Here is an 11,606-nt window from a genome sequence, read left to right as displayed (position 1 = left end):
CCCTCGTTCTCTCGTGCTGGGCACCACGAGCTAGATCTCGTGACCGAGATTGCGCCGCCATGCCAGTGGAAAGCGGCGCGGCGCCGCTCGACGCGCGTTCCTTGTTAACGCGTGTAAATGCGACAAGAGACAAGGAACACGTGGGAACAATCGCGTACAAAAGCCTCCCGTGTGTAGTGGATCGACGATCTACCCGGTTTTATGACGCGATCCATTGTAACCGTTCGTACCCGTCGCTAAACTGCATTCCGGAGTGCCTCGTTGCAGATGGTTCCACGGATCTATCATACCGTTATTGTCTACAATTATTCCCGATGAATACACTGTCGAGTTCAGGGACTTGAAACTCTTTTTATACTTACACAATCGGCGGCTATATTAAATGGAGGCTTAAGATTTAGTTCAATATTTTCTTAGTAATAAACATCAACGATACTTTTTTCTTGACTTTCATTCTATAATCAGTGCCTCCGTTAACGAAATAACTTATCCATTTTGTACAAATTGATCTATAAAAATAGAAATATTGTCCACTGCTACAAAATTCGACAAAGTCTATACCCAGATCCGTCACATTCCCGAGGTTGAAGATCGAGATCTCTCCATCTCGACAGATTTCGATCTCGATTCACTTTTTCGGGTGTTTTTTTCACGTATATGGTTTTGGCGACAAAGAGACGCAACTAACAATAAGTAGAGGTTTTCGCTCGTTCAGAATGTGGCGTCCGGAACATCGAAATTGTTTCTTTTCGGTTCGCACACCGAAAAACCAGCGCACAAAACAAATCCCCGTTTCCCATTCCGCATTCGATTCCGCGTATCGTCGTTACCATTTGGCGTTTTAGCCCAGGGGGAAGTGTACGCCCACAAAACCGCGACACAAAAGATATCCGCCTGTAGCGAAACAGTAGCTGCTCAAAATCGATCCAACTAAATCGAGGCAAATTATACGTTGCGGACGAATTCATCGTTCTTCCGTTACAGAGAAAGCCTCCCGGTTCGTTCGGGACACGTCCCGATTATAATTGCTCCGCGATATAGTGCGTTGGGTTTGCCGGACCTCCTCCTAAACGGTAGCTGTTAGCTACGATTGAACTTTTCTGAATGGCCTGCGGCGAATGCTATCGCTCGTCGCTGTGATGCAACTACACGACCGAAATACGTGTAATCTGCCTTAACGGCCTGTCGAAATGGTCCAGTTGTAACATTCTGCCTTTCTTAGAACCTCATTTATTATTAGGTCGTTCGTAAAGTAATTTCGTTTGGCCTGTAGACTAGGGTGGACCTTAGCTATACTTGATGAAAATTATTTTTTGCAAAATTTTTTCCAGGGTACCCCCCAGAATTGTGACAACTGTTGAGAAAATGATCTGGAAAAAATTTGGGGCCGATTGGATCATGGGAAACCGGCGCTCAACGAATTTGAAAATTTTTTTTTTCTTAAATCTTGACATAAATATACGTTGTAATATATAGTTGAATTTGTCTTTTTTTTCTCTATAAGAATCCATATATAGCATAATCAGTTGTTAATAGAAAAAACATCCGTGACCTTGAAAACTTGAAAAAGTGACCTTGAAAAAAAATTTTTTTTCTCTGATGCTATATTCACCTCCTTATATACTACAACTTTTGTTTGAAGAGTTTTTTCATATTATATATACATAACTGACATAGATATAATAGAGTTTATTTTAAACGTTCGTAAAAGTAATCTTGTAGAAGAAAGATGAACCAAAGGACTTACCCAGGTGTTTAAGATACATTTTAAATTTTATCTGAAATATATAATAGTTGTATTTCTGATAATACTACAGTTTCTTAAATAGTTAATTCGTATATTTTTTAGAATTTTAGTTTTGAATGCCTTCCAAGTATAACTGTTCCGTCGTAAAGAACCGTAGTCCTTCAGAAAGTTCGTATATCCTTTGTAAAGAATAGCAGCACGGAGATTTGCCTTTCGCACCATTTTATGACACGTTCGTGTTCAAACGTAAAGAATTGTATTAATTCGCAAAGAACCGTTGCACCGTGATCCTCCGTCAAACCTTTATTTTATGACTAGCTCGCGATTATAAGGACCTTTCCGAAGATTAAGCAAACTAGCTATTTGGTTACCATCCTAGATGTTAAGTAGTTAGGTGTCGCCCTACTCTACCCTCAGGCTAACTCTCCCTTAGAATCATCGGTAGAAGTCTTGAACAATTATAGATGTCCTGATTGGAAAATCCAAAATCCAGCAAACCAATCAGGATATCTTGTTGCTTATGACAATCGATAAAAAGCCGCCCTCTCGATCCATAGAGGAGCCTCGAAAGTCAAGTTCACGTTCAGTTCAGTCCAAGCACTCGAACAAATTCGTGAACCGACGCGTCCGCAAGCAAATAGTTAAGAGAACAGTACGTTCTGGTTCTGAGTCTTCGGCGTGGTGACATTCAAATACGTGGTGAAAGTAAATTTCAAATGGAAGGTACGAGGAAAAAATTATTTTTACTCGGGCACGCAGGAACCCAAATTATAGGTGCAAAATTGCCATCCAACGGGCAAGTTTTAAGAGTGCTATTTCACAATTTGCGCAATGTGAAATTGAGTGTTCGCGGTAGTGCTCACTTAGTTATCCAGGAAGTTCAAGTGTTTTGGCAGAAAGCTAAAATTCCCATGGAAGTATTTAAGAATTGCATCGAAAAATTGGAATCATTGTATAAAGAATGGGTGAACTTGCATAAAATGTTTGGGCCACATCTAGGATGGTAACCAAATAGCTAGTTTGCTTAATCTTCGAAAAGGTCCTTATAATCGCGAGCTAGTCATAAAATAAAGGTTTGACGGAGGATCACGGTGCAACTTTCCCAACGACCTAATACATCTATTTTTGTAGATAGTATTTACAAATATCATTTGATTCTTCATAATCCTTTTAACCGATTGACTCCTCAATCGTGTGTGAACACTTAAAGAGACGTAACGTAAGACAAATAAAATAGACTAAAATATTTTGCTACAATAGAATACGAATCGTCTAATCTTTATGATAGCGTGAATATGTCGTACGCTGATCTCTTGTCTCTCACGTGTAGAGCTATTAAGCGACAGCGCTGTTCCTATTCAAACAAGCAGACAGAAAGACGTGAATTTTGCGAAGCGCCCGATAGCCCACGCGTATTATTCGAACTCTCATCCATCCGGGCCTCGCACAACCCGTTAAACCAATTCTAAATAACGCTGCGAGCCAGTAGCACCGCTGGTTCAATTATTCAACAATTAGACAGCATTCATTAGCATAAAAGCGTGGAGGAAACCGCGGGCCCGGAAGCGAACATAATTCGGCGAAGAACAACGAGATTATACGAGCGGGCGACGGACGCAAGAGGATCGAGACGAAGCAATTACCACGAGAGAGCGAGGAGTCGTCGCGATCCCCTCTACGCGACAACCATGCAACCGCGGTGCGCGAGGGTTAAACGGCTTAACGACCGTGAACGACTGTCTTCGAAAAATTGCTGGCGCAGGAGCCGGGGGGCTTGGCGCACGCACATCACGGATCACGGCGGGTAGAGGAGCGGGTAGCGCGCGCAAAAGTCGCGGGTGCACGCGAGACGCGGCGCCGCCGGATCCAGAAGCGTAGGAGAAGCTCCGCGTAAGCGGTAAGCTTTACCTCATTTCTGGCAATTACAGGGAATGCCAGAATCCGCCGCAAGAATCAAGCCGCGCCGGTCGGTGAGCATGTGTGCCGTCTCTGTCTCTGTGTATGCGGCGTCTATGTTCGGCCGAGCTGCTACCCCTCCTTATGTGTGTGCGCGCGCACAAACCCGTCATAAACCCTATAACCCTCGCACACAGGCGATCCGCACACGCGCACCGAGTCGACTCGAGCCGAACAGAGCCGAGCCGGTGTACCCGCCGGTGTCACGGAAGCCCGACTAGAGTCCACCTCTTCTACCCCTGCGAATTAACCCCACCACCAGACCGCAAGGGAGGGTTAACCGGCGCCCCTCGCAATTGAGCACCACTGCCTCGCCATGTTCTCGGCTCGCGACGCCCATTGGCCCGCCGGACGAGCTGCGGCGCCTCCGATTCGCCGAGCAAAGCCACGCCTCGCCCAACGACGCCTGGACCACCTCTTTCGGTCGTCGTCGAGTAGTTGTGTGCAGCTACAACAAAGGCCACCCCGCCGAGCCAACAGCCGAGTAGTCCTCGTTGGCACGACGCACGCACAACAGTCTCGACCCTTGCCGGCGACTATTTTGCCAGCTTTTTCACCGCACCACCACGCTGGCTCGATGACCGTGCGAGGTGACCGTTCCCAAGCGGACTGCGTGGACCCCGTGGGCCAGGATCGAAGGCACAACATCCAGAATCCTCGAGGAGTATAGTGTGTAAAGGGGGTATCGAACAACTGGTTCAAAGACCAAAGCAGAAAAGACTATTTGGTGCAAACTACCGTCGCCGGTGTCGACGGAGGAGTTCTCGATGTGTCAAGGTGTTGTGCGTTGAGGATCAGCGATGAAACACGTTCCAGGGGTGTTTCTAGCCGAGTGTTGACTGGACTGTCGGATAAAAAAGGGAGGAGCGCTTAGAGAACGTCGTGGATGACTCGGTGGCAGCTGATTTTCCGAAATTTGCGTCGGTTCGAAGAGTCACCAGAGGAAACTGCCGCGTGGTTGCGTGGTAACGTCCCCAGGATGTTTGCTCAGGCTGGGAACGTGTGTCCAGGACAATCGGTTCGTGCGTCGGTTCAGTATTAGTGCGTAGAAATAAGGATCGCTCGGCAGATCCTGTCGGCGCCGGGATCAGTGGCCTAAGTAGTATCGGATCGAGGGTCGGACTTGGATTTTCGACGATGGACTCGCAACAGCTCGTCGACACCGCATCACAGAACAGCCAGGACATCGTCCTGCCGAAACCTGCCAGCAGCACGCCCAGGCACAGCATCGACGCTATCCTAGGACTGGCTAACAACAAGCGAACTCATCAAGAAATGGAGGATAGCGCTCGGGACACCCAGGAAAACACTGGTAATGTTTCTACTCGCCGTCGAATACTCAAACGTTCTTTTACAGCCATTCTTTATATCATATGTATTACCCTCTGGTATTCTGGAATACTTGAATGCTTTAGAGGTTATCCAACTAATTTGCACTACACCGTAATCTCCTTGGGACATATGCGATAAGCATAATTCGATTAATTAGCTGATGATACGATAGATTACTTATCCTTCGTTAAATACTAATGTTCCTGAGTGTTTTATAACTAGATTATGGGTTGTATGTTTTTACAGCTACATATTTCATGAATTTTTAATAGCTTTTACTTTGTTCGAGTCTCGTAAGATTTTTTAAAGAGGATACAAGTTCCTCTGTATCAGCTTTGTAAATTAGTGGACAACAATCTAGTCACAACTTGGGTCAATTAACTCGCGTTTCAACCTTCGTGTCCCTCTGTCGTGTTTTCTCTTAAAATATTTAATTATCGATTCAATGCAATCATGCAACAAGAATTTGGTTTAAAATGCTGCTTAACATCAGCGTGCAAATTCAAAGTGTTTGCACCGATTGGAATCATTTGAATATATTATGGTTGAACAATACTGTGAGAAGTAGTATGGCGCGCAGCATTCTGTCCGACGGGCACGCACGAGGCTCGCGCGTCTCGGTTGCAACCCCTAAGCTACAAACCAGGCCACAGGATCCCAAATCCCAAAACGGCTCAGATTACCCCTGGAGACTTATTAACAAAGCAGCTTCGATCAATCATTTCATCCAATTACCGGTCTCGATGTTATCCGTCGTTCGATTGCGGACTTTGATTTGACAAGCGTCGATTCCCGCAAGCTTAAAATTTCCTGGGAAATATCCAACAACAATTGCATCGCCTAATTTGTTTCGTAGACGTTGGAGCATATTAGATTGCACCGTTTTCGAAGTTTTCTTTCTTTTTGCTAACGTGGTTAATAAGTATTCGAGCATAGAGCTTGTCATTAACATTGACTGAATTTGAATTATTGATTCCTGTAATCCTTCTACTTAAAATATCTTGGAAAGTATGTAACAACATCGTCTAATTTCTTTCGTAGCCTTTGGGAGATTAGATTGCACTGTATATTGAATGTGTTCTTTCTTCTTGCTAATGTGATTATTAAATATTTGAAGGGAGAGCTCGTCATTAACTGTGACTCAATTTGATTTGTTGATTCCTGTAATCCTTCTACTTAAAATATCTTGGAAAGTATGTAACAACAAATGCATCGTCTAATTTCTTTCGTAGCCTTTGGGAGATTAGATTGCACTGTATATTGAATGTGTTCTTTTTTCTTGCTAATGTGATTAGTAAGTATTTGAAGGGAGAGCTCGTCATTAACTGTGACTTAACTTGATTTGTTGATTCCTGTAATGCTTCTACTTAAAATATCCTGGGAAGTATGTAACAACAATTGCGTCGTCTAATTTGTTTCCTAGGCTTTGGGAGATTAGATTATGGTGTCTCGAGAGGTTTCTTTTTGCGAACGCGGCTAATAAGTATTTGAGTCGATCAGAGAGCCTGTTATTAGCGACACCATAGTCCCGATCGCGATTAATAGCTCGCTAGTTAAGCAAATTGCGATGACGATGTAGATAATCCACTCGTGAAAACCTTAATGTATCTTGCTCGGCGATTCCCGTAGCGCGACGCTAATTAGAGGAACGCATTAGTAGCGCGTTCGGCACCGCTCGCTTTGAAATCGGCGCTAGAAATCAGGGAACAATCGCGCGTCGCGTCGCGTCGGCGGGCACGCCGCGAGTTTCCCAAGGGGCATTTTCTCCTCATAGATTAAGTCGCAGCTCGTTTGTATAATTTTTCATCTGATTTGAATATCCGACGCGGTCTGCCTTCTCCCGCGGGGGAATTAATAATCACGAACAAGCGGGAATAATGAATAGTTGCGAGCGATTATCTAATTACCGGAACACAAAGTGGACGTGTCTGTTTAGAACTATTGTTTCGTCGGACCGATCGAATTTCGATCGGCGTAATTGAATGTAGCTTATCGGCAGAGAATTATGTCTCGTTCTCAGCTCTCTCTCTCTTTCTTCTCTCCCTCTCTCGCGATTTATTAATTAAATTGGTGTCCATAGCAGCGCAATCTACTGATAGCGAAAGAATCGAAGTGAAATTATAGGCCAGTTTATGTTTCGTGCTCATTGCAGAACCGGTGGGGTTATTGATCGGGCTGTGTTGTACAATTTAGTCAAAGCTCAAGTTCTCTATGTACCAGATTTAATAAGCTAATACGATAGAGGGACATTTATCAGACGGAGCTGGTGGTAGTTTTGTTCGAGCACTTCATCCGCTTCGTCGTAATCCTATCAGAGAGATTTACGACGAATCTACTTCGCAATCAGCTTCCGGCTCTGCTGTACATAAAATTGCACGCTACCAGTTAGCACCGTCAAACTAGATTTCCCAATTGATAAAAGTTGAGAAGGTTATTTTAATAGTGCTCAGGCGGATCGAATAGAAAGTCAACGGTTCGGTTCTTGTAATTACACACAGAACTTTTGTAACAGTATCAATGGAAACTGTACATTGACTAACACAAATAAACAGATGTCACTTAAAGAACTTTAATTTGTCCTGGAATTAAATGAGGTTTTGCTACTGTTATTGCTGCTTCTTTGATGTGTACGCGAAACAAACTGAAAAAGAATCTACAAATCTTGTGAAGCACAACTTCAAAATGGCTACAGTTTAATACCGAGAACCCTGGAATTTTTTTATTCTACTCTTGACAAACTCGCATGCATCAACAAGTTCATGTTACTAGAGCAATTGCTATCCCATAAGAAGAAGCAGCTTCCGTTAATTGAATTAAACTGAAGATTGTTTAATCGAACGTAACACGGAGATAAGTACTTCGAAAGTATGTTTGAGAAAATTAATAAATGGCTAAACGACTGTCTAAATGACCTTAAATGAAGTCCATTAAGGTTCCATCGATACAACCATCGAAACTGTCCCCTTTTAGACAGTCTTTAACTGTCAAAGCAAATTCTTAAGTGATATCTAGTACATTAAAATACTATACATAATACGTACACTGAAATTATGGTTTAATTTGAGGGTTAAATGCAGTTACAGCAGATCGTCGACACTGAGCGGGTGAGCTGAGCTGTTTCAATTAGCACAAACAGTTTCTAGACTAACTATACCAATTAGTCGATCGGAAAACTTTGCGTTTGAACTTTCGGGAGGCAGGTTTTCGGCGATTCCTCTGTGTGTCGCCATTATAGCAACGGTGCTCGCAGCGTCGGTTTCGAATTTAATTGAAAAATCGTTAGTATCACGACAATCAGGCTGCCGGCGACATGCTAGCCGGGCCACGTTCTCTAATTAGTAGCCCCGTAGACGAAGTTAAACGTAAACCGGCGCGCGGCTGCATCGGCCCGTCGAAACGCATATACCCGATAATTCCAATTTCGAGGACCGGGTCGGGTCGGGTCGGGCCGTCGTCGCGGACGTCGTTGTTGTTGCTCGCAGCAGCGGTTCGACGGGAACGATCGCGACCACCGACTGTCGTTTATGATGTCACTGTTAGAAGTATCGTGCACGGCCGCACCCGTTATCGACGCAACACTTTCGGCCGGAAGGGTAAAAATCGACAAAACAATTTCGTACGGGCGCTGGCTCGCCTCGTACTCTTCCCCCCGGGGTTGCAACGAAAAAGAGACCAAAAGGGAAAAAAGAGGAGCGTTCGAGGGTTCGCCGTCGAGTGGATCGAAGAGGAACTCGACGGGAGGGATGAGGACAAGGGGGCGAGAAGGGGTTGGCGAGGAGGAACGGGGTTTACCGCGCGAAATCGTCAACCATTCCGATTGATGGGAATTAGCGTGATTCGACGCCTCGGCCGGTTAAGGCCCGCTCTCGATCCTCTGTTTGCGATATATTAAGCTTCGTGTAATCTCGTTGGTCGCGGCCGGTGTCGATGATCGATAACTAAGCGTTTTTGCATAATGCACTTAACCGTTTGTCCCTGATGGATTCCTTGCAGCCTCGCTGCATCCTACGGACGGATTCACTCTCGATATAGAGATAGAGAGAGAATCAGAGAGAGAGAGAGAGAGAGATCAGATGCGGGTCGAGACTTTGCGCGACGAACAGAGTCGTCATCGGTGAGTCTCCGATTTATTTGACTGCTGTTGGCGTGCGTTTCGGCCCGAACCTCCTCGCCTCCTTTCTTTCTGAGACGATTAACGTGTCGCGATCGGAATGCTCGATAGACCGGTCCTCCTTCGGCTGTGACGCGCGGAAGCGCGGACCCGGTTCAGATGGGCTCGATCGATTCGCCAGCAGAGGAGAATATCGTCTTTGGGCGCTTCATTGTACGCAGAAACGATATCGCGCACCCTCGCTGGAATACTGACGATACTCGAAAAACATCATTTCTGAGGAATTCCTGTGAGAATGTTGCAGAGACACTGTTGGACCAGTTCTGAAAATCTCATTCGTTTGTCTTCTTAATTTGTTCGGTGAAGAACAGTTGTGTCGCTCTTCTTGACCCCGTTCTATCAGCTTTACTTGTTCATCAACTTGGCTAACGAAATACTTACTCTGAATGTAAATTTTCTGATTACGTTATTTACTATTTATAATGCAAAAGAAATGAGAATTCTAATATAGGAAGAATTGTATGCTCAAATCACAAGAATTTTATTAGGTGTCTGGCAAGTTGGTTTCCTTTTCGAATAATGCTAACATTGGAATTCCGAATAATTATTTAAAGAAGAGAATGGTACGTATAAATAAGTGAAAGCTTAGGTAAGAAATGAAAACATTATCAGAAAAGTGGAGTGCGCGTTTAAATAAGCGAAAGTTTAGGAAGTAAAAATTAAACAGACTTTACGAGCATAATACATATATTAAACTCAATCTCATTCCTGCAAGTAAGTAGCAACGCACTTCTCGGCGATATAAATAGTATTCAGCAACTCGATGGGTATGCAAGAAGTAGACCGTCCCGGTAGAAATGATCAAACGTCGGAAGCGAAAATCTTGGAAGTAATTAATGAAGTTCGATCAGCGTTCATTATCTTGAGTGTTGTCACGAAAAGATTCCACGGGATATGTACAGTGACGACTATGATCGATCGTCATTTCCTACCGAGTTACCGATATATGTAGTACTGCAATATTCACAATATTTTGCATTCAAGTTTAAGAAAAACCGCAAACGATATAGCATGATTTGATCTTTTAAAAAGTAGGTATTGATTTCACAAATTCGATTATTTATTATCACAATGTAGAAGAAATATGTAGGGTAAACGTATATAGAATTGATAGTTTGTTCTGCAAATTAGAAGCTAGCACAGAAATAAAGAATCTGTACAAGATTTTTTCCTTGATGCAGTTGAAGTTAAATACAAGCAAACGCGATTAAAAAATCATCCAGTAAACATCAGGCATAATTTGCGAAGTGGTTACAAGTTTCCTTGCGACCAGTGTAGATCTGGTTCCATGAAAAATGAAATAATTCGATTTTCAGAAATGATTTTCCTCGGTTTCGTTTGCCGGAGGAAGCTCGCGAAAGGTAAATCACGTCTTCCGAGAGTAATCGAGTCACTTAACTCGCTTGTCGGCGGTCAATTCAGGAAACGGGGGCCCGGTGCCCATCTCCGTGACGAGAAAATTGAAAGGAGAAATCAAGTAGCCGCACGAAACAAGAAGAAAGCACGATCGCCGGCCCCTCCCCCCGAAATAAAATGAAAAAGAAAAGGACGGTTGCTTAGTCGGAGCCCAGTCTTGTCCCGCTAATCGAATTATCATTAATTATGATACCGTCCCGCGAGAAAGAAGAAAAGGTAAAAGGCAAGGTCGGCCTCCGCTAATAAGTATGATGGTGGTAAGGGGAGGAACGGGCGGGTAGAGGGGCGAAAAAAAAGAGATAGATGGAAGCGGCTTTAAGTCAGTCGCTTCTTAAGAGCTGAATTGACGTGTCTACTAATGGATCGCGCCTGCCCCATCTACTTTCTTCTACAGCCTCTTTTTCATCCTCCTCTTCTCTTCCATCTTATCTTCCACCGTCCTCTTCCTCCTCCTCCTCCTCTTCGTCGTCTCCTGCCATCGCGTTGCCTGGCGCGGCTACCTTCGTAGGTTTAAAACGGATCTGTTATCCCTGTCGAAAACCTTCTGACCGCGACCGAGTCATTGGAAGAATTTATTAAGTTATTAAAAGTGAAAGGCTGTTGTGAACTTTTGCTGGCTGCCCGCGCCCAGCTCTTGGTGTCTTTAATATAACCGGAATGCTTGTAGGGCACCGTAATTAGGGTGGGGAGGATCGTAGATGCAGCTGATTGGCTTTCAACGTGCTATTAACGGGCAACAATATGGATTCCTGAATCGTTCCCGTACTGTCCGACAGAAGCACTTGACTACCCGTTCTACTCGGGAAATACAGTCGGTGCTATGCATTTCCAATCAACAAGTAGAAAAAGCAGTGCAACCAGACATTAGCCAACCCTTCTAACGCCATTTCTTATGAATTACTCTACACAGAAGTCGAATTAACTGCAGAAACGCGGGGAAGGTTCGCAGGTCGTTGCGGAGTGCTCATGTCTTGATTCTCTTAA

General features: G+C 44.3%; 1 protein-coding gene across 4 annotated transcripts in view; it reads left to right on the top strand.

The window, feature by feature from the left end:
- Positions 1 to 4,033: 4,033 nt before the first annotated feature.
- Positions 4,034 to 11,606, top strand: part of LOC143208655 (retina and anterior neural fold homeobox protein 2) — a 50,897-nt gene continuing 43,324 nt past the window's right edge. Inside the window, exon 1 of one of the 4 annotated variants that reach the window (XM_076423248.1) lies at positions 4,034 to 5,015. In XM_076423248.1, the coding sequence (XP_076279363.1) occupies positions 4,841 to 5,015 (175 nt within the window). In that variant the 5' untranslated portion in view covers positions 4,034 to 4,840. The remainder of the gene's footprint in view (positions 5,016 to 11,606) is intronic. The other 3 variants (XM_076423251.1, XM_076423249.1, XM_076423250.1) reach the window with 3 other exon arrangements.

This window comes from Lasioglossum baleicum, chromosome 5 (genome assembly GCF_051020765.1).
Source record: "Lasioglossum baleicum chromosome 5, iyLasBale1, whole genome shotgun sequence".
NCBI lineage: Eukaryota > Metazoa > Arthropoda > Insecta > Hymenoptera > Halictidae > Lasioglossum > Lasioglossum baleicum.
Note: the sequence above shows the minus strand (reverse complement) of the source record. Positions and strands in the feature narration are given on the sequence as shown.